This window comes from Natrix helvetica, assembly GCF_964273705.1.
Source record: "Natrix helvetica genome assembly, chromosome: 2".
NCBI lineage: Eukaryota > Metazoa > Chordata > Lepidosauria > Squamata > Natricidae > Natrix > Natrix helvetica.
Window position 1 is genome coordinate 71,581,629 of NC_138552.1, and position 24,322 is coordinate 71,605,950.

General features: G+C 36.2%; 1 protein-coding gene across 2 annotated transcripts in view; it reads left to right on the plus strand.

The window, feature by feature from the left end:
* Positions 1-205: 205 nt before the first annotated feature.
* Positions 206-24,322, plus strand: part of TRPM6 (transient receptor potential cation channel subfamily M member 6) — an 86,490-nt gene continuing 62,373 nt past the window's right edge. Inside the window, exons 1-16 of one of the 2 annotated variants that reach the window (XM_081942024.1) lie at positions 206-418; positions 7,054-7,133; positions 9,185-9,232; positions 10,191-10,229; positions 11,952-12,132; positions 13,610-13,823; positions 14,514-14,638; positions 15,782-15,953; positions 17,031-17,205; positions 17,837-17,960; positions 18,937-19,009; positions 19,115-19,215; positions 19,384-19,518; positions 20,511-20,564; positions 21,710-21,850; positions 22,908-23,042. In XM_081942024.1, the coding sequence (XP_081798150.1) occupies positions 401-418; positions 7,054-7,133; positions 9,185-9,232; positions 10,191-10,229; positions 11,952-12,132; positions 13,610-13,823; positions 14,514-14,638; positions 15,782-15,953; positions 17,031-17,205; positions 17,837-17,960; positions 18,937-19,009; positions 19,115-19,215; positions 19,384-19,518; positions 20,511-20,564; positions 21,710-21,850; positions 22,908-23,042 (1,815 nt within the window). In that variant the 5' untranslated portion in view covers positions 206-400. Of the gene's footprint in view, positions 419-7,053; positions 7,134-9,184; positions 9,233-10,120; positions 10,230-11,951; positions 12,133-13,609; positions 13,824-14,513; positions 14,639-15,781; positions 15,954-17,030; positions 17,206-17,836; positions 17,961-18,936; positions 19,010-19,114; positions 19,216-19,383; positions 19,519-20,510; positions 20,565-21,709; positions 21,851-22,907; positions 23,043-24,322 lie in introns of those variants that run through there. The other variant, XM_081942025.1, reaches the window with a different exon arrangement.

Genomic DNA, 24,322 nt, shown 5'->3' on the forward strand with positions numbered 1-24,322 from the left:
GGGCAGGGAGGAACCATGCAGTGTTTCATCTGAGGTGGAGAAGTACATGCTGGATTTCATAACAGACCAAACTGGATAGTTTGACCCTGCCCCTTGGCCTGTCTGTTGTTTATGTATTTTGCAAGATAGCCTTAGTATGTAACTTCAAGAATCCTCAAAAGAACTTGGGTCATAAAGTCAGCTGCCAGGCTCTGATAGAAGAAAGTGGAACATTAACCAATGGTGTAGTCCAAGGATCAAGCAAAGTTCTTTTGAGTTTTGAATGGACTTTCTTTCTGTGTCTGCGATACTTGAAGCAGCTTTCAGGGACTGGAAAAGAGAGAGTGCGGCACTGATTTATGAGTTCAACTCCAGCTTGTGAAGCTCCAATTTATGAAGTAAGGAAGAAACACCAGACAGGATGAAAGTTCAAGTGAAGGTAAAAGAAAAACACCCAATCTACCAGAATTGGACAGATGGACAAGTTTGGACTGAGGTTTTTTGCTAGTCATTTTAATGCAGTACATTTAGGCAGCTGGTAATCTTTCTAACTCAAAGTATGTCTCAAACTTGCTTCTTCCATGGCAGATACTTTTTTTGCACACTGCTTCATGTATTTAGATGATCTTGTTTTCAAGAAGAAGAGCTGGAAGAAAAGCTATGTAGCATATGTGTATGAACATGGGTATTATTATGTTTGGACTAGATAAGTTGTTATTTACTTGGCTCTTCTTTTCAGAAGGCATGTCCTTTTTGTAGCTATAAGTGTGGAGAGACAGAATGCAGATCAGGCCTTAGAAGTATGTTCAGGTGTTTTCAGACTTCTATGTTAGGAAAATAAGATACAGTCTTGTATGAAGATATAATCATTGTGGGGGGAGGGAGGGATATTTGCAAAAAGGACAAATTCAGATTTGTACTTGGGATTCTTAGTTCTGGGTATGCAGGAGACAAAGTGACCGGACCTTATGAAGCTCTTCATATCTTCAACGAAGAGAAGATGCTTAGCATTCATTGCTATTCACAAATTTTCTTAGGAAAGCTAGGAAATGTCGTTCAGCAATATGACTGCCAGAGATTAAAGGTACTCTCTCTATAGGTTCCTTTCATATAGGCCAGCTAGTATTTTAAGACTGCTAAACACACAAAAAATTATCACTGTCATAACTTCAAATGCCAGCTCTATGGATATTATATGATATTAATTACATTAGTTTGAACACCCGGGGCTCATTCATGGTTCTTCAGATCAAACTTTATATATCACTCTTCCAAAAAACACATAGCTTTTTACCAGTGACCTGAACTTTTCTATTCTTATAAAAGGGAATTCTAGAAAGAGACAAATGTGAAGCCAATAAATCGTAACTTACCAAGCAATATAACTCTACTGTAGAATTGTCCAAATTGTATATGTGTAAATGATCATTTTCTTTATATTGAACATTATTTATACCTGTTACGTGTCACTCTCCCTATCCATAGTGTGTTTGTGTAGTCAAATATGTGTGTATACCAATATTTGTATATATGAAAGGACAGACTTCCTGGTTAAGAATAATAGTTTATTTGCTGTGGTGAACTTGGTGTATCCCGCACTAACTAAGACACAGTAACACATTGTGTTATAGATGGCAAGAGAATATTTAATTTTCACCATGTACATACTTTTTTATTTTCCCATAGACAAGAGAACATGTAAAATAAACTCATCTGTAACTAAGAAATCCAGATAGGGCTGACTTTAAAGCCAGTCAGTTAGTGAACCTACTCATTGCATGTGTATATGTGTGTGTATTAATATAAATATTTTGGAACTTAGGTTTTTTCCAATTCACCAATTTCTGGATGGTTACGCTTATACTGTACATGTGCAATAACTTGAATTGAGCAATATTAATTCTGGAGGACCTACAAACTTGTTATCAGCATTTATGTGTATCTTTCATTAAGAAGTCTACCAAGATCAACTTTAATTTTTCTTCTGCCATGGCAACTCTTGGGAAATAAACATTCACATAATCAACAGTTGAGATGATAAACATGTAAACTGGAAAATATTGGTTTCCTTTCTCAGCCAAATCTCCATTGAATGTTTTGAATCTGTCTTTCAGAGTGGTTATGCAAACATAATATCCACTCTAATTGGTTGTATAGTAGATCAAGAACAAGGTCTGGAAATGCTGAAAGCTAAACCTTAAAACAGAAAAATATTATTCTATGTATTCTTTTTTTATATATTATTCTATGTATTCTTTTTTGTTTTCTATATACAATTATAGGTATACATTCACATGGTTATTATTCTTTTTTTTTACATTCATGGTTCTTATACATTTGTCATTCCATTTATAGAATGATACTATTCCATTTGGGTTGCTTTATTTACTATCCCTCGCTTGTTTTGACACCACCTTCTTCTCCCTTTCTTTTCTCCCTCCCTCCCTTCTCTACTTCCTTCTTTCCTTCTTTCCCTTCCTTCTTCCCTTACCTCTCCCCTCCTCCTCTCTTCCTCTTCCCCTTCCTACCCTCTCTCCTCTCCTTTTCTCCTTCTCCCTTCCATCTTCCTCTCCTCTCTATCTTCCTTCCCTCCTCTTCCTCTCCTCTCCTCTCCTCTCCTCTCTTCCTTTCTCTCCCTCCCTACTTTCTCTACTTTCTTCTTTCCTCCTCTCCTTTCTCTTCCTTCTTCCCTTCCTTCTCCCCTTCTTCTCTTTACCCCTTCCCCTTCCTAGCCTCTCTCCTTTTCCCTTCCATCTTCCCCTCCTCACCTCTCTCTTTCTTCCCTCCTTTCCCTCTCATTTCCTCTCCTTCTCTCTTCCTTTCTTTTTCTATTGTTGCAGGTGTCTCTTCCAGCTCTTAATTTATATTTTCTTGGGGTGGTATTTCTGCAAGCCCAAAAATCGTTGAATATCATTTCTTGATCCTTTTCCTTCTCTGTTTCAAAAAAAAACAAAACATATTTTTTAAATAAAGTTTAATAAAGGGGGAGGTAAAGCACAAGAATAGTAACATGTTAAAATTATGTTAGCTTCTGTTAGCGTATGGTTGTTAAATGTTTATACCCTGTATTTTGCTCTGGGAGGTCGGGGGGAGGAAGGGAGGGAAGAGGGGTAGGGATGGGGGAAGAGGGAAGGGTAAGGGGTAATAATTGTAAAACTTATTTAAAAATTTAATTAAAAAAAAGCTGCCGGGGGGGAGGGAAAGAATATTTTTCTTTTTTACGTTCTATGTATTCTTGAGTCTTTACATGGTAAGAAAGAAGTACAACTGAAATACAACAGTGAAAGTGGAGCGATGGGTGTAGCAAGGCACATACTTACAAAGCAGTTTGACTTTACTGCCTTCTCAGGAACCTCAGTCAGCAATTTTTGAAAGAAGAGGGATATTAGTATCCTTTATTTGCGAGAATTAGCTCCTATCCTGCTAGAAGGAAATAGAATGAGAGACAGTTTTTCCAGGGGAGTGCCATGATGTCCCATGCAGTTGGTGAAAAGACCAATAAAAGAATCTGCACAAGAGTTGGAAATGGGAAAACTGTTAAAACATGAAAATTACAATATTCTGATATCATGGAGGGATGCTTTCTTTATCTCGTAACTTGTATGATATAAGAAACATTGTGATTGTGGCAGTGTTAAGCCATGGAGACTCAATTCTGCATATAGCTACGACTCTCACTGAATGATATTAAGTTACTCGCCATCTCTTCACAAGAAAAAAGGGAAAGAATACACAATGGCTCAAGTTCATTCCACAATGCTACTTATACAGTATTAAACAATAATACTGTTCTGACTTACAAACAAGTGTGACTTAAGGATAAGTCAAACTTGCCTTTTTAGACTGGAGATTACTTTAATTACTTGTGTAAATGTATCATGATAGTCAACAACAGATTGAATAACACCATAAGAACATATAACAAAAACATAAAAATCTCATAATACAAACAATATAACAACAGCTGTCGGCATCTCTTTCTTCAGAAAATTGAACTTGTAACTGAATTCCTGGAAAATGGAAAGCGACACCGACCTAGTCTCTGGAGGGGAGACTATTCCATAAAACAGTGGCCATTATGAAAGAAAATACAGGAGGTCCTCAACTTACACTCGGAGACTACAGTTGGTCCAGAACGCGGCCGCGCGGGTGATCATGGGGAGGACTAGATTCTCCCCTGTAACACCTCTCCTGCGCGAGCTGCACTGGCTTCCTGTGGTCTTCCGAGTGCGTTTCAAGGTCTTGATTATGATCTTTAAAGCGCTTCATGGCACAGGGCCTAGTTACATGCAGGATCGCATCCTGCCCCACACATCCCTACGACCAATCCGCTCTCACAGAGAGGGACTTCTCCGGGTGCCGACCGCCAAACAGTGTCGGGGGGCGACACCCAGGAGCAGAGCCTTCTCTGTGATGGGCCCAGCCCTGTGGAATGACCTCCCCCGGGACATCAGGATTACTTCCGATCTCCGCTCCTTCCGTGTACAACTGAAAACCCACCTCTTCCAACTATCTGGCCTGGCTCAACCGTAATTTGCTCGTACCCCTCCTGACTGTCTGTTTTTAACATTTTGAATTTGGATTGTACATGGGGTTTTATAATTAGGGTATTTTAATGGTTTTTAATTGTCTATGTATTGTATCTGTTAACCTCCTCCGAACATGTGTGTCTTTGTACTTATGTATGTCATGGATTTATGTAAATGTTATATGTTTTTTACTCCAGTGTACGCCGCCCCGAGTCCTTTTCGGAAAGGGAGCGGCTAATAAATTTAAATTATTATTATTTTATTATTACAACCACAATTGGGACAAGAACTCCCATCCCTAGTAAGGCAGTCGTTAAATAAATTGTGCCCAATTTTGAGACCCATTTTGTTGGGATCATTAAGCGAATCACATCAGTTGTTAAGTAAAGCATACGGTCATTAAGTGAATCCAGTTTCCCCAACTGACCATGCTTATTGGAAGCTAGCTGGGAAGGTTGCAAATGGTGCTCGTGTGAACCTGGGATGTTGCTAATGTAAGTGAACCTCAGTTCTACGCATTGGAAAATTGAGAACTACTATCAATTCTCAACTACTATCAAGAAGCTGAAGAAGCTTCTTGGATGAGAAGCGAAACGTCTTCAGAATAATACCAGAAAGTCCAGTTGCCTCTTGGGAAAAGCACCTTTGGGACAACCATGTCCTGGATGACTGAGAATCTCCATAGACATTTATCAACTTAGTCTGATGGATCAATTCCACTTGAAGGCAACAGTCCTTAAGATAGCCAGGGACCAAGCCACATGGAGCTTTATAACTAGCAGCTTCAGTTGTATTCAGAAACCCACTGGGAGCAAGAGCAGGATCTTTAACATAGTTTTCAATGGGTATTACTTGCCAGCTTATCATTAACTGCATTGCCTCAGGCATACTTTGTCAGCCCAGCAACAAGGCTCCTTGTCACAGTCAAATGTCTTAAGCTCATTGCCATTATCCTTTTCCAACCATGGAGTTCTAATTGCTGGAGGGTTCAAACCTTTTGGAGTAACAGTGTGAGAAGTTGTGATCTTTTAGGTGGTTTTGTACACAACTCCTGCGCTTCCAACAGGGGCTGCATAGCAACATCTACAGAACTACAGGTTCAACCAACTGTATTCTAGAACAATTTTGGATGGATAAATTCATTGCAAAGAACCAAGTCATTGGAATTTTGCTCTTTTCCCTGTTCTAGCTCAGTTCAATAGCTTGATTGAAAGAATAGTTTTATAGAGGATTCTAGCATAATACATCATGATTTCACAATTCACTAGTTAGATACTGATTCCACTAGACAGCAACTTTTGCAATAAATGATTTGCCCTTCTGGTAAATTGTCAATAGCCATTTATTAAGAATTTCCAGAGATTCATTGGGAGATTCCTATGAATTACCTGTGGATTTTTAAAAGTGTCACCCATAGAACACAAATGTTAATTTAAATAAATGCCTACATTAAGCATTTCAAAACTTTTTGAACTGGTAGATACATCTGAAACTTTATTATATGGCACAAATGCTTTAAAAAAACTGGCTATCACAGAGATGGATAGACCTATATAGTCACAAAGTTATTGCTATCACCTATTTTACTATTTGCCACCAAACAGCCATTTATCACAAAGCAACCTGGTAAAGCTGTTGCTCACCAAGCCCTAGACTCCTAGATTTTAGGATGCTCCCCATTTGTCCTATATTAAAATAAGTAATAAAGGTAAAGTTTTCTCTCGCACATGTGTGCTAGTCTTCCTGACTCTAGGGGACAGTGCTCATCTCCGTTTCAAAGCCAAAGAGCCAGGGCTGTCTGAAGACATCTACATGGTCATGTGGCCGGCAAGATTAAACTCCGTAGGTGCATGGAATGCTATTACCTTCCCACCAAAGGTAGTCCCCTATTTTTCTACTTGCATTTTTTACATGCTTTTGAACTGCAAGGTTGGCAGAAGCTGGGAAAAGTAACAAGAGCTCACTCTGTTACACAGCACTAGGGATTCGAACCGCTGAACTGCCAACTTTTCTGATCAACAAGCTCAGCATCTTAGCCACAGAGCCACCCTTGCAAATAAGCAATGCAACTTATCTAATGGATACAAGAAGAATCCGTGGGCTTGCTAAAATCTTTATAAATCAGCATTTCTTCTAAACATTTCTTTATATGGTCATTATTTATAAAGCCGTACTAGCAGAGTGCTAGTCATTTAGAGCAGAATATTGCTTTCAATAAAGGGTTTTCTCATTGCTGAAATATGCTGGACCTTAATGTTTTTTCATCTTGGAGACGTAAGATTTCTCTATCATTACTTCTTATTTTATTCAATGATCTGCAAGATTGCTTCTATCCTTAGGCCTGAGTGAGTTTTAAAAAGGGTTGCGAGGGCAAGAATTGTGTAAAGTAATGGTCTTAGGCACAGCTTCTACACTTTTTTCAGTTCTGTTTTAATATTTGCAATATACCATAGTATTAACTTCTCTATGATCTTATAGAATTGTTGCTTATTTTTGTACATCAAAGATTTCTAGAAAATCTCTGAGATGTAATATTTCTGTTCAGTCCCAGAAATCTTGGATTGAAGGTGCCTTCAGTAAAAGAGAATGTGCAAAAATTGTACCCAGCTCAAAAGATTCTCACAGGTACTTTGCTTCTTCTTGTTTTTTCATTTGACCCGTACAAGGAATTTAGTGTATTTTGTATAAATATATACTGAACAGTGTCAGTATTCATTGCATAAAGAGAAACGTTAGACATGATGACATAAGACAAATCCCAAATCTTATTAGCACCATTACGTTAATGCCAAATAATAAAAATATGTATGTTTTTCAGACAGAGCTCTTCAATAGTCAAGATTGTAAATGAAACAGTGGCCTGTGTGAGGGACCTGATATTTAAACCACACAATTAAATACTATCATTTTCATTTCTGTAAATAATTAAAGATGCAGCTATAGTTTAACTCACCATTTCTGACTGTTTCCCTTATAAGTGATATTTCTACAAACTAGATGGCACTTGAAGAAATACATTTATCATGGATTAAACACTCTTCACATATTACGGTACTTCAGTGTTCTGCACATTTAGATTGGCTTATATTCACTCAAAGGAATTAATACAAATGAATAAAAATAAAATGCAGCATGAGAGATGATAGATCGGTGTCCAATATGCTAATTCAGTTATTGTAACGAACAACAACTATAAACTAGGTTTATTTGCCTGAGCTGGAATAAAGTTAGCATAAAGAGCATTGAATCATTAGATACAGGTAGTCCTTGTTTAGCAACCACAACTGGCTTTGGTGACTCTGTTAAGTGAACTGGTAGCTAAATGAAAATCAGGCAACCGTGACATTGCTTTTCTGCTGGAATTTACACCTGGAAAATCAGCATATAGGACAGGGGTCCTGAAATAATTTAAACGGGGCCAATTCACGGTTCCTCAGACTGTTGGGGGGCGGCCCACGGGCCATAGTTGGGGGACCCCTGATATAGGATATGAGGACCCCTGATATTTTGGCAATAGAAAATGAATCTTCCCGTATGGGACATTGCTGCAGTGAACCTGCTTATTTGCTGTGGGACGTGACCTGTCTAGCAGGCTGGATGTGTATAAAGAAACTCACAGATACTATAGCTGGGGGTGGGGAAGGCGGCAGGAGGTCAGCTGTACCCTGCAGTGAAGCTCCTCTTCAATAGAAAGAAAGAGCTGATTTTGGTTCTGGGTGAGAGTAAGTGTGGAGGACAGGAACAAGGCAGGATGTCATATGAAACCATGACAAAAATTTGGCTGAAATGAAGGGCGATTATATCCAAAACATTGTTCTTGTCTGCTCACGTAGAAATTTTGTCAAAAATAGAAATGAGATTTATCTCATATTACTTGTTTGGACAAACTGAAGTATTATCTTCAAGAGGTTTATTAAAGGCCTGCTTCATTATATGCTGTAATATAGTTTTAGGTTTTGTTAGGTTCAATGGTTAATCACTCCTGAGATATTTTTCTTCCCCTTTCTTGAATAATAGACCACATTTGTTCTTTACGTTGTTGGCAGACATCCCAACAGCTCTTCAACCAATCTCTTCAATACTGGAGGGTGTATTTCTTTGGGGCCTGGGGTTTGAAAACATCCACATTAACTATGATATCCTTTACTACATCTTTACTGGCTGGCATCCAACCCTATTATATTTTCTCAGTCTACACTACGGAAAATCACCATGTCCTTTCTAAAGGCAGAAGGAACATTGGCATTCTCTCTGCTTTCTTGGTCATCTGTTAAGATTGACCAGTTTGGAATAAGCACTGAGTACAAAACGTCTGTTTCCCTTACTAATGACATCTTCAAGGAAACTGTTTTATTGGTTAAAATCAGCTGGCAAGAGAGACATATCAATAATATTGACATTATTTATATGTCTCTCTAGCTAGCTGATTTTCTATCTTTGCCTTTCTGACCTCATTGTTGCATTTTTGAGCTCTGTAAACTTCCTTGGCTGTTAACCCTTCCTTATATTCCTAATATACATCCTTATTTAGAGTCACAATGACTTCAGGACTCTTTTAGACTTAAGCAAACTATTTTAATAAATCTACATCTCCCCCCTTTGCCTCGTTAAGTCAACTATAGCAGACTCGTAGTTAGATATCCTTTCTATTAACCTATCCTTTTATTTTAACCCAGATGTTTTCAACATTCACGTTACCATCAGTCCAGTGGACCACTGTACAGGTAAGTTTATTCTTGATGTACAATAATCTTTTATTCTCTTGAGTTGCCCATTTTATCCAACAATATGTACCAATCAAGCCAAAAAAATGTGTTATTGTGGTTCCTTCCATGTTTCTATAATTCTTCTATAATTCTTGTAGAGGAATATTAAGTAAATTCATTGCTCTGTGGTGTTTGTGTGTGTGTGTGTGTGTATAAGAGGGAATAAAAATAGAACAATACTGATAGCAATAGGCACCTTGAATACAATCTCAAAACATCTGGAGCTTGGCACTGACAAATTCATTCAGTCAGTTGGCATATTACAACATATTACATCCCTGGTCCTTGGGAAGTGACCAGTCATACATAATAATAATGATATTGCTTATATCATACTTGACTTTGTGCCTAATAACACGTAGTTCATACTGTTTGTAATCCAAGGATAATATTGGATACATAAAGAAATGTTTAACATAATGCTGAACATTTTCTGCTCAGCCTTCTTTTTTTCTTTTATGCCAATATTTCATGTGGTGGGTTCATATTTTAAACTCTACTTCATTTTGCTATTATCTTCAGTCTATTACTTAGCAATTCGTTATCAAAGTTTTTATGATGCTTGTCTCTTTATAGTCTAATATTTGAAGAATGGGATCTAAATCCTAAGGAATGGCATGCACAATAATGTACAGTTTTAGGCGTATTTATTAAACAGAATGTATATTTTATAATTATTGCATTGGGAGACTAACACAACTACCATGTTGAAATCATGCATAATAATTCCAACAGGGTAGTTGTGTTAGTCTCTTGTTGCAACAACAACAAAAACAAAAACCTTATGAAATCAAGTCCCTGGAACCCTATGCCACATTCAATGTGTCAAGTCTTTTAAGTACTACAAAACTGTTCATGTTAACTGATTTAAATGTTTTGTGCATGTACCAGCAATTTTATGGAAACTCTTTTTCAGAGGTTCTGCAGGATGTCAAGTATGCCAGAATCTAATTCGGTAAGACCATCTAAAATCTCAACATCTGCAAAAACAAAGAATGGAGTATTTTTAACAGATGATGCAATTACTATTTAAGCATTCTTCGAAAGAAAGAAAGAAAGAAGGAAGGAAGGAAGGAAGGAAGGAAGGAAGGAAGGAAGGAAGGAAGGAAGGAAGGAAGGAAGGAATAACTTATTTGCCAGTGAGCATGTTATAGTAATGATTTACAAATTGAATTCCAAAGATATTAATTACTTTTGTCTTAGAAATGGAATACAACAAAAATATTTCAGAGAAATGATGTAACTGTGTTCCCCTCAACTTCTTTGAAAAAGAAAACAGTCCTGGGAAAACTAGCTATTGCAAGAAAGAAAAAATAGCATTAAAAAAGTCTGCCAAGTTTCCAATGGCAACTTTTTTTATGCTAGGCACAGGTCATGATCATTGTGCAAGATCTGAATTGCTATTAAAGGGATCTCTAAAATATATTAAAGATTAGGGTAACAACTAGCTTACGTAGTTGTAAATTCATTGCTTTGTCTAGGAAGTTAATGTGGAAAGAAGTAAAACATTGCAGTCAAAATGGGCAAGATTGTTTAGATCAACCTAATGAGAAAACAAAATTTTGAATCCCAGATATTACTTTAATGGTGAGTAAAGGGTGAGTAGAGAGTGAGATTGTCCACCACTTCTCTAAAAAAAAAAAAGTTACTCGCAAATATCATTTTACTAAGATACATGTTGACAGAGGCAAGCATTAATTTAGCATTAATTAATTTTTAGAAAAGAAAGTTGTTACTGAAGATATCAGACTGGGAACTCAAATTTGGAAAACTAGCAGCATATATGCACAACAGAAGTTTAACTAAATTGAAGCAAAAATGGCTCCAATGCATATTTTATATTATGCAACAAGCCAAACATAAATATCTGGAATATGGTTTTAATACCCTTACCTTTGGTACTCTATCTTTGAAACTTCAATTCTTGAATAAGAATTGAAATCAAGGATACAGAAAAAAATAAATGTCTTAATAATAATTGTAATAAGTGTAATAAATGGGATACTAATTGAGTACAACAAAGGAGAAGTTAGGAACTGATATTTATCTAGTGTTCTAAGTAGTTTTTTTTGTCTTTTCATTTCCTTTTCTTTTGTGTTCTTAACAAATAGAGGCAATTTTGGCTCTTAGCTCAATGACATTATTAAAATAATGTAACGTAACAATAAAATGGAATTTAATGGTTTTATGGTTAACTTCTATGTAATCAAAGATATACTGAGCACTAACAATACAATCTTGGCAATTCCTTTTTCCAATATGGCTATTATGTTTCTGTACTAGAAATATTTTTAAAAAATTATACCAAATTAGTTATTTACCTGTGGCTTGTCATCAGTTTTTTTTTAACAATCAATAACTGAATTCATCTAGACTCAATTAAACAAGGTCGAACTGACAATTTATGAGGGGGAGAGAGACTTCTGTTTTACAAAAGATAACTTTAAAATAAAATAAAAACTTAGGTCTTTTCATGAACATCTTTTATGATTTTGCCATGTTTTTCATACATTGAAATATATTTCTGGTTTTAAGCACCAGAAACACACGAGAATCATGCACATATTTTTAATATTAAACTCTAAGCTGAAGTAGCTAGTCTGGTGATTTAAGGTTAAAAAAGAGCACCAACATTGATTGAATTAATACTAATAGAAACTTTATCTTTCTATTTGAGATGTTATTGTGGTCGGCTAATTGGTGACCACCACGGGATAGATTATGGTTACCCTGTATTTCAGTCTGAAAAAGAAAAATATAATGTGGAATGGTCTGTTGAAAAAGATACAAAGATGAGTCCAACTGATGCATTTGGTACAATCAATTTTCAAGACAGTGATCACACGTACCATGCCAAGGTTTGTACAATTTTAAATCTGGATTTGTAACACTGTTGAGTTTATTCCAGAATTCTGTAGAAGTACGGCTGTGAAACTCTAGAAAACAAATATTAGTGCTAAACATAAAACTGCTGTGAGATGGAATAAAGAGAATCTAAATATATAAATGTGCTTTTATTTAAATGTTTTGTCCCAACTTGCCAAGCTGAATATCAGGAAAAAATTCATATGAAGCACGATGGAAATAGCAGTCAACACCTCAATTGTAATAATTGTAGAAAATAAGGAACATGACCTTGATGGAGATATTAAGGAGCTATTGCCTAGGCATAAGGTACCAAGCATTTTTTTAAAGTTCAGAGCAGCCACATAACATTCAGAAGTAACTCAGATAGACATCTTCCTAATTTACTGAAATATAAGAAGCAGGAGGCAATGCACAATCAGACCCAAAGGCAACATGACCTTCTTGGGTTTTTTCCTTTGAAAATGTTTTGCTTTTGAGAAGTAAAATGTTTTCAAAGGAAAAAAAAACCCAAGAAGATCCAGTTGCTTTTTGGAAAAAAAAACACCTTTGGCACAACCATGATCTGGATGATTGAGAATCTCCATAGACATTTACACAATCAGACTTGCAAGATTCTGTTATAATAGCCAGTCTTAATGAGACTAGTTTTAGCCTTCTTGTTGAGTTGATTTCCTGGTCTGGTTCATCTAATAGGCTAGAAAATAATTTAATCAAAGCAGGGAAGACATTCACTCCCTTTATGATGAATGTACACCTTTCCAACCAGGAATTTGGAAAACATCAGCTAAATCATATCAATCAGTGGATTTCTGTTCTTGTCGATGTGGTACTGGGAAAGGAAAAGACTTCATGTAGACAATTAAGGAAGTGAAGCATGATTTGAAGCATGAAACTGAAAACTGTAGGCAATGTTACAGGGTTGAAGAAGTCTTGAAGCTTGGCGAGCTATAGAAATGACCTTGCTGCAAAATATGCAGAAATGATTATGAAGACAAAAGCTTTGTTAAGAGGTAACATGAGATAGTGCTAAAACTGGTTCCACTATAATTCTCTGGGGTATTAAAAGAGAGAAGGGAAAATAAATTCTCAAAATTCTTTCAGCACAGCCTATATTAATGGAGTATAGTTCCAGTCAAACTTGTAGAGTGTCTTTCTTCGACCTAGGGCAGGGGTCTCAAACTCGCATCATTATGGTGTCGTCATATATCATAACTTTCCCCCCCTTCTTCCGACACTTTCCCCCCCAGGTGTGGGCATGGCCAATGTGTGATGCATCTGCAAGCTTGACAGCCCTGACCTAGGGCCTACCTCATAGGGCTGACAGAAAAGCAAGACAATGATTAGAACTCACAACAGCTTGAGGAAGTTAGAATTAAGTATTTATATTATTTCTGTAAACTTGTAGTTATCCCTGTTGCTTTTGCATTTGGGCAACTACAGATGTTTTTTTTTTTTTAAATTCCACAGTATATCAGAACCTCTTACGACATAAAGCTAGATCAGCTGTTGCAGCTCATGATTAAAGAATGGCAGATGGAATTTCCCAGATTGGTCATTTCGGTTCATGGTGGCATCCAAAATTTCAAACTTCCATCTAAACTGGTACAACTTTTCAGCAAAGGACTGGTCAAAGCTGCTGAAACTACGGGTGCTTGGATATTAACAGAAGGCATTAACACTGGTAAACTTATCTCTCTTTAATATTTGGTTGGCAAACGTTTCTGGGATCTGTGAACACTAGAATAGTCTTGCTATCACTCTGTTTGTTAAAATTACATATTAAGCATATTAAGACTATACCTGGTAGCAACAAGAGCTGCTTGTGTCTATCATAAGCATGCAACAGAGCTGATTTAAAGGGTTGTACTCTCCCCAAATATATTGTTTACCTCCTTGTAGCATTTTTTTTCCAAGCACTCTTGGAGGACAATATTAACTTATGGAAATAAAGTTTTGTTAAAGTTTCGTGTAGGAGTAAAAGAACTGGTCCAGAAACCAGGAGACTGTGAGTTCTAGACCTGCCTTAAGCTGGTCATTTTCTTAGCTCAATACTACTACTAAACTTAAATGTGCATCTATGCTCCACATAGCATTCTCAATCATATTTAACATAAAGCATGCAGGAAAATATTGTGCCATCTCACTCTTCAGAAAAAATACCATGTATTATAAGTGAGGAACCAATCCACATTATTGTGTAGTTGTTTTACAGATGTACATAATTAAGATGTAGTAATTCCATCAGGTTCGACATTGCTCTGATTCTTGTTTATATTTGGGAGGGTTACAATATATTTCATTTCTGTAATCTGATCATATTATAAATGTATAATGATGATAATGTGTCACCTATTTCAATGTAATTGTCTAGGAATATCTAAACATGTGGGAAATGCATTGAAATTCCATGCCTCTCAATATTTAAGAAAGATCTGTGCTATTGGAATTTCCCCTTGGGGCATCATTGAAAATCAGAAAGAACTTATTGGCAAAGATGTGAGTTCCCAAGTGGTTTTTTAAATTATTTTTTTCTTAATGAACTCTTTGTACTGTTGCACTGTGTAAGTATCAGAGACAAGGAGATTGGAGAACACCACTAATTTCCTACTTATAGTATACATGAGGATAAATATTTCTATTTACTTCTTTATGTAGCTGCAAATTTTAATGTCTAGACATTTATCCTGTATATTACTGGTCATTTACTAGTCATTTAAAATATCCTATTATTTCTTTATCATATGCATCTTCAACTTCTAAAACTATATCTCTATTTTAACCTCCCATTGTGAAATAGTTTGGACAGAGAAATATGGCTGAGAAGCCCCCTGGTTTTGATCCAAATTCACTCCATCCCTTATATTACACAGATTGTCATCTAATTAGAGTGCTAGTCTATTACAACCTAGAAACTCACAATTATACCTGTTATATTGTTTCCCTGAAGCTGTAAAAATACTTCTTTTAGAAATGAAACTTGGGTTTTTAAAGTTTGTATAACAAAGATGTTAATATTATAGGATGGAGAGTCCTTTCTTCATTACATTTGAACAATTTTCAAACAGCAATTTTTTTAAAAAAAATAATTATAATATATTTTAAAGATAGGGGAATATCAGGTGAGATTTGTCTTTTTATTTCTATACTCCATTGAGGGTTTTATCTTTTACATTTGTGAGGAAATACTGTATGTTTCCATATAGAAAAATATACTTTGTTTATTTTTGTATGATTTATTGTGGAATGTATAATGATAAGGTGTCTCAAAGTATACGAAAAATATTTGGAACTATTTATGAATGATTCATTTCAGATTTTATGTAAGTACATCGTTTTTGTTTTCATTGTGCAATGTAAGATACCATTTGAGTTTTTATATTTCTGCATTGAAAATTAATCAATCATGATAAACCTCACAAACTAAGTAGCTTCTTATGAGGATGAGCACAGAATTGCATTAAGGATCATAATTGAAGCAGGATAACTTTTGTTTCTCTGCTAGGTATCAGGGCACTGATATTAAGCACGGACAATATTCCATGGTCTTCCTGAACTACAAATGTTTGTTTGCAGACCATCTTAATGGCTGTGAAATATTGCTTTGGAAGTACTGTTTTTTTAATGTTTGTGTCTCATTAGGTAGTCTGCCTGTATCAGACACTTGGCAATCCTCTTAGCAAGCTGAGCGCCCTCAACAGCATGCATTCCCATTTCATACTGGTTGATGATGGCACAGTGGGAAAGTACGGCAGTGAGATGAAACTCAGGAGAAGTCTGGAAAAGTATCTATCACTTCAAAAAATACATACCCGTAAGAAATCCTTATTCTTTATTACTTCTGTGAGAACCTCTTTTAGTGGTGCACTTTTCTAATTGATCTTTTGGGGATAGAGAGATTATGTATTTTGGCAACTCTACCCCTACCCCTACACCTACTCCCACACTACTCCTACTCCTACCCTATCTCTACTCCTACCCCTACCCCTACCCCTACACTACCCCTACTCCTACCCTATCTCTACCCCTACCAATACTCCTACCCTACTCTACCCTAGGGGTAGAGATGTTTATCCCCTACCCTAATCCAAACCTGAACCCCAACCCTAACCACAACCCTACCCCTAACTCCAACCCCAAAGCCCAACCCTAACCACAACCCTACCCCTAACTCCAACCCCAAAGCCCAACCCTAACCACAACCACAACCCCACCTCAACTCTAATTCTAATCCTTTTAATGAAGTGGTTTGTTTTATTGGTCTTACAACATTTTTTTATTAATAATGTCTTAATATTTCTGTTCTTTTTAAATTAACATATAGTTACTATGTATATAATTGTCAATGTAGTCATTAAAACACGCATTTAAAGTTTTTCTTCTTTTTATTTCATGCTGGAAGAAAAAGCATCTTCTGATGAAAAGCTTATCATAGGGCAGATACTCTTTATTAAACAAAAAGGAAATATAATTCTTGATTCTGAAAGTAGCTGTTATTCATACCCACATTCATCCCACTGAACAAAGGAAACGGGTCACTTATTAAAATGTGCCATTTTTATCAAGACAGAAGTCTTCAGTTTACTGTTTAAGTTGCAAAGTCGTGTCCAACCCATTGCGATCCCATGGACAACATTCCTCCAGGCCTTCCTGTCCTCTACCATCCCCCAGAGTCCATTTAAGCTCACACCGACTGCTTCAGTTACTCCATCCAGTCACCTCATTCTCTTCTTTCTCAATCTTTCCCACATTAGGCTCTTCTCAAGTTTACAGTTCTAACATTTTGTAACATGAGAAAACGTTATTATTTCAATCCTGTCACAGGAACATATTTCAATAAGTACTGAGTGCCCTAAATTAATGGTTAAAATTTATGTGTGATTTGAAACAGGAATGGGACAAGGTGTGCCCTTAGTTGGTCTACTGGTAGAAGGCGGTCCCAATGAAATCCTGACAGTCTGGGAATATGTCAGGGATACACCTGCTGTTCCGGTAGTAATATGTGAAGGAACCGGAAGAGCAGCTGACCTGCTTGCATTTACCTATAAACACACCACAGATGACACGTGAGTATTTGCAAGACATTCCTGCAAATATCAAATGAAAAAATAGTGCACCAAAATAAACAGCTCAAATCTTTAAATAATTCTTGAAATAGTGTTTCATAAGACAACCTCTGTCTAAAACATATTTGGTTGTAAGTAGTCCTTGACTTATGAGCATGATGGAGCTCAAACTTTCTTTTGCTAAGGGAGACAGTTGTTAAGTGAGTTTTGCCCCATTTTATGATCTTTTTTGCCCTTGTTGTTAAGCAAATCACTGCAGCCATTAAGTGACTCACACTGTTGTTAAGCAAATTCAGCTTCCCCCATCAAAATTGCTTGCTGGAAACCTGCTTCAAGGGTACAAATCATACAGTCCAACCTTCACAAATGCCTTTGCCAAACATCTGAATTTTGATCACATGGGGATGCTTCCATGGTCATAAGTGTGCAAAAGAACCATAAGCCACTTTTTTCAGTGCCATTGTAGTGTTGAAAGGCTATTAAATGAATGGTTGCAAGACAAAGTCTGTTTAGGAGAAGTACAGTGTAACAAGCATTGCTGGAGCTATTGGAAAATGTTTACGCTTGTAGGAAATAAGGCAAAATGCATGTAATGAACTAATATCTGTTTGACCATTCATTTTCCTCTCAGAAACTGGAATGCTCAACTTAAGGAAAAGATATTATTAAAGATTCAGAACAGCTTCAGTTTTGGGCAAAAGCAGTCCCATCATTTGTTGAAAATTTTGATGGAATGTATGGAACATAGGGATTCTGTAAGTATCTTGATTTCATGGTATCTCTTTATTAATCCCATCCTCTTCTCTGTCACTGAATTATTATTCATACCAACATACTGTTTAATTAATATTATTAATGGAAAAATAAGAATTAATAATTATTAATACGTCATAATTATTATTATATACTTCAAGATAAGGTTAGACATTTTTGCACCAATGATACAAACCAGTAACCCTAACATTCTTCTTTCTCTCATTTTCCACGAAGAAAAGTAGTTTCACAATACATTTTGATCAATTGCATTAGGATATTTATCTGGAACACCTATGAAGAAATCTATTGAATTCAATATGTCTTCCTTCATCATTTAGTCAGTCATAGATCCTATGCCATTTTGTTTCAGTTTGCTTGTTTGTGCCCAAATTTTACAGCATTTTTCAATACAGTGTTCATAATAAATTCATTCTGCAATGAAGTACATTTTTGTACATTTCTAATATGCACATTTTTATGCACCATATCTCCCTAATATTATGCACTTTTGTGGTAATACCCATTGTTATACTTGCATAGCAATACTCTTATACTTTTTCCTTGGTTGGGGTACTTTGGGAAAATCCTTTGATTGCTACAATTTGTATATTAGTTTGCATATTGATATTGGAATCACAAATTATGATAATGTGGCTTAAAATATGAAATGACTAAGTGCCCATCATTCTTTCCATGGATGCATTATGAAATGATTTGAAGTCTTCCTTTATATATGCAGACTCCATCTGTCTTCAGCATTCGCTTCCTATTCTTCACACAGCTGTACACCCCTGTCTTAGATATCTCTGCCATGCCAACTTGAGCTTATTCTTTCTGATCTTATTGTCATATTTTTCAAGGCACTGATTCCCTTCCTTCCTGTCAATCTTTTTCTCTATAACTTAGGTGATCTTAGAAATCATCTAATGGTGTTCACTTTTCTTTCCTCTGGTAACTTATGTTATTCTTTGGCAGATAACAATATTTGATGCTGAATCAGAGGAGCATCAGGACATGGATCTCGCAATCCTGACTGCACTCTTGAAAGGTACTTTATATCATTTTTTCCTCATGTACTTCCAAAATCAAATCAGGAAGTAGAAGTTACATTATTCCAGGTATAAAACTTAACACAGAATGTGTTTATTCGTAGGCACACATATGTCTGCTCCAGATCAGCTCAATCTGGCTCTGGCTTGGAACAGATTGGACATTGCTAAAAAACATATATTGGTTTATGGGCAACACTGGAAGGTAAATTTCATATTTAATTTCTTTCTGTTGCATACGGCTACCATCAGTTCTGCTTTTATGCAATGCTTTACTTGTCTTACCTTACCTATGGTGCATCTTGTATATGAATTGCCATCAGCACTGTGATGACATTAACAAAAATTTGCATTCCCCATATTGTGTATGAAGGTTGGCTCCCTTGAACAAGCAATGCAGGATGCCCTCATAATGGATCGGGTAGAATTTGTGAAACTGCTAATAGAACATGGTGTGAATCTACACCGGTTCCTTACAATATCACGGCTGGAAGAGCTTTACAATACTGTGAGTGCCTGAAATTCTGATTTGCTTTTAATAATGACAAATGGCTTTTAAACAATAGAATCAAAGAAACAAAACAGTACCACAGCTTTCGTCACTACTGTATAAATAGATTGCAGGATACAAAGACCCATAAAAATATTAGGTCCTTGAAATGTACATATTCCTAGGGAAAAATATTTCTTTAACTAAGGGGGAAGTAAAAACATGCACTAAATAGCTAAAACTTATATTAAATGTATAGTAATCACTAGGGTTTTTAAATATTATGTTATTATAAAATAGAGGGGGGAAATCCCCAAAATTGGCTTGTTATATTGTGACTTCTGATTTAGCCTTAAGAGTAATTTTGTTCCATTGCCAATTTTGTTCTAATGAACAGCTCTATTTTGTTTTGTGTGACATCTATACCCCCATGTTATATAAAATGGTAGAGGGAATTGGGCAAAACTAATAAAAGACTGCAATGTTAACAATCTCTATTCTTTTCAGCATTTGGAAGCGACTCGGATTGTGAAACCCACAGCAATAATTTTAGAAATCCTTGAAAAATAATAACGCAGGATATAAATAAACAACATATTTAAAAAGAGATTAAGATGGATGCTGGTTATTTTTAAATAAAAAAGAAACAAGAAAACTCCCAATTTTTACACTGTCCTCTCTTGAGTTGAAAACCAAAGTCAAATAGTCTTCCTGAATTCATTCTGACTGGCCATTTTTTTAGATTCTGAGGTCCAGAATGTGATCTCAGTCCGAATAATTGCTTTCTGTTTTGAAGAATACTTTTTGACTATCACAAACTGAGATTTTGCAAATTCTTGTAAAAGAAATTTGATGTCTTGTGAGATTCTGAACTTTTCACACAATTTCTTCATGAAAGTCTCTCAAAAGCTTTTGAAAGCTCATGAACAATTACAGAAATGCTGTAATTAAATATTATTTTTAGTGGTATTTATTCATGCTATTCATCTATTTTTTTAATTTCATTCCAGAAACAAGGGCCAACAAATCTACTTTTGCATCATCTTCTTTGTGACGTGAAACAGGTAAATTCCCTTCTTAAATACGAAGAACAAGGGCTTTTATAGGCAATAGTTTATCCCTATTTGTTATTAACAAATGTGTATATCAGGAGTGCCAACCTTGGCAACTTTAAGACATATGGATTTCAACTCACAGAATTCCCCAGCCAGCCATGCAAGTCTAACAATTGCCAATGTTGGACATCCTTGGTACATATAATCTTTATTAGATGTGCTATAATTCTATTGGTCCATAGCAATTGCTGTAATAAAACAATGTGGTACTAAATAAAATTTTCTAATTGAAAACTCCTCCATGAAATGTTCTCCATTCCTTTTTGTCTTGAACTATTGTTACTGTGGAAGATATCTGGGTATTTTCTAATTAAAGATGTAAACATTTCAGGACTATGGTATTGACTAAAATGGTAAAAGCTATTAACTGCCCATAAGTTATTACTTCAATGAATGTATATGTGAATTGTGGAACTTTGTTCTAATTAAGTGTTCTTCAGTGGGTAAAGTAACAGCAAAGTTGATTCTTATATTCAATATTCAAGTTAACTTTCTGTAAAAGCATGAAGTTATATAGTAAATATTTTATTTTATTTCAGGGACTCTATTTGGCCATCAGATAGATAATTTGACTTTTATATCTTTATTTTATTTGTTTGGCAGTTTACTCTATTTTAAAATCTTGTCAAATAATTGTTTAAATTACAGCGTTTCATAGCTAATTTCAGAAGTGGGCTGCTGCTGGTTCGGCCCGGTTAGTGGCAGCAGTAGTGGCAGCGGCGGGAGGCTCCGCCCACCCACCTGGATGCTTCGGCACATGCGCAGAAGTGTTGCACAAGCGTGTGTGCGTGCACGAGTGAACCTGTAGTAAACCAGTTAGCAGCCTACCACTGGCTAACTTGCTTCAATTTTGGCCCAGGAAATAAAAATGAATGGATAAACTACGGGCTAGAAAGGTTTTATATTAATCACAGTTTAATCAAGAAGATGAGAGAAAATTTTAACAAAACTAATGTCTTAAATTCACTACAAGATGGGAAGAATAATTCTGTTGAAAGATTTTTCTGGGATTTCTTAAATATGATACAAATTCTTAAATAAGTTACAAAACAAGTATTTGTTGCAATGTAAGATGTTAAATATTTCTGTTACAGAGTACTCTTCCAGTGGACAATAAAATATCATTGATTGATATTGGATTGGTTATAGAATACTTGATTGGTGGAGCTTATCAGAGCAGCTACACAAGAAAACATTTCAGAATTTTATACAATAATATTTACAGGAAACATAAGGTAAACAAGCGCATTATTCCATGCCATATTTTCTTACATTGTATGGGGAGCACCCTCGTTCACAGATCATCATTATTTCTTATCTCCTTTATGTTTTCCTTATGCTGATTTTGTAATTCTTGCCATAGGAAGCTCAACTAATGTGGTGAGAGACGGAAGAATCACAAAATTTCTACTCTTGTTTTAAGTGCAAATTTGACATAGACAATAAACATATGATCCTGATTAGATCAGCACACAATCAGTGTAATATTTCAGATGTGTGACTATTTCTTTTATAATATGACCCAATCTATACCACAAAGTTGCAGCTGTGCAGTAAATAGGAGGGAGCACTAAGAATGCTGCTTTGAACTCCTGTACAAAAACTGAGATATAAATCTAATGAAGAAATAAAGCAGGGCTATTTTCAAAAGCTAGTTGTAAACATTGAGTTTAGCTTACAATGTACTTCCTTGATATCCAAGAAATGTTGAAGAATTGCTGTACTGATTTTTTTTTGCTTAGCTTGCTTTTTTGTAAAGCAAACTAAACTCTGTATAGTTTTATAAGCACATCATTTCATTTAGTGGGTGGGAAAGGACCATTTTTCATACATGCATGCATTAATCTGAAGAATGCAGTGGCTAAGACGCTAAGCTTGTCGATCAGAAAGGTCAGTAGTTCAGCGGTTTGAATTTCTAGCACCATGTAACGGAGTGAGCTCCCGTTACTTGTCCCAGCTTCTGCCAACCTAGCAGTTCAAAAGCATGTACAAATGCAAGTAGAAAAATAGGAACCACCTTTGGTGGGAAGGTAACAGCGTTCTGTGCACCTTGGGCATTTAGTCATGCCAGCCACATGACCACAGAGATGTCTTCAGACAGCGCTGGCTCTTTGGCTTTGAAATGGAGATGAGTACCATTCCCTAGAGTCGGGAACAACTAGCACATATGTGCGAGGGAAACCTTTACATTTACCTTTATGCATTAATCAGCATTGTCATGACCAGGATATATTGCTTGTGTAACCTAGTCTTAACTAAACTCTTTCTCTTTATTTCATTATGAATCTTTAGAATCAGGAAGTTGTCTCCAGGCTGGCCCCGAACCTCTCACTTCATCAGGTTAATCAGACTGGGAGTCGAAGTGGAACTGCTGAAAATACTTTGCATTCCCAGTTTATCAGAACAGCTCAGCCATACAAATACAAAGTACTGTGAATCTTGTTTACCTGTGCAGTTTGTTAAAAGGGCATTAGACTGGACATCCTGTTTGTTCACTTGAGAAGATGAAAGAGGCAGGCATACTGGCTTAAATTTTTCTTTCTTTAGTACATTGAAACAAGGTTGAATCAGATAAGAGCTAGAAGTACTATTGGCTTTCAATACTTCTCTTGTTTTAGTCTGTGCAGTGAGAGGTAGAGAGAGATTTCAGCTATTTGCTGAAGTCAGATAAGAGACAGAGATCATTGGGAAACACTTTAACCTGCCTGAGCTAACTTAAGCTATGGAATAGACTGAGCAGCTATAACTCAAGACTTGACTGTCTTCAACAGTTCTTGTTATTATGGGATTTTGCTAAGAGAACGAATAATTCTCAGCTCGCCTAAGTCTTTGGGAAGCTCTTCATTCATTTTCCCCCCTGCTAGGCATGTCTGATGATAGAATTAGAAATATTGCCAATTACAGAATTAAATTATAGAATTAGAATTATGGCTCATTATTTATTGCTTGACCCCTGATGTATTTTCTAATGCAAAATAAATATTTCTTTAGACAGTTTCTATCTGATTGCTGATCCTCATATCCTAATACAAAAACTGAAGCATAAACATGTTCCAGCAATATTTTTTATGACATTGCTTTCATCTCATTGACAGCTCACTACCGGAGCAGGTTAAAATCATCATTACCGGAACTGTAAAACTGGTCCAGTTATTAAAGTGGTGCTTACTCACTGCTCCCAACACATTTTTTTTGTCAGGGTCATGATCTAGCCTATTTTATTGATATAATTGACAGAGCGTAAGTCATGCCCTGTTCCTTAGCTGCTGTAAGAACAAGCCTTCTTCTCCATTCCCTCTGCACTGCTCTCCATGGCCATTTTGACTTTGGCTGCAGAGGAGACTAGATACCTGGATTCTGCAGAAGCATCAGCCCATCTAATATCTTTCCAAAGCGCTAGTCATGTCTTACATGGACTCCTTATGAAACCTTTGGCATATTTTTAGCATTCAGTCTCTTGATCAATTATTCCTTATCCCACATCCATCCGTTTCATCCATTAGTCCAACTGGTGGGTCACAGATATGGTAGAAAGTGCAGAGGGTGACGTGCGACTCAGCACCATGATGTTTCATGCATTCCCTTCTCTGTGCCTGCAACTACCACACATCTAGAGTATTTTGGGCTTGCAACCTATTAGTCAGGCAATGTGACAGATGCCTAAAGCATAAACATGTTCCAGCATCTGTCCATTTTCCATTCAAGCA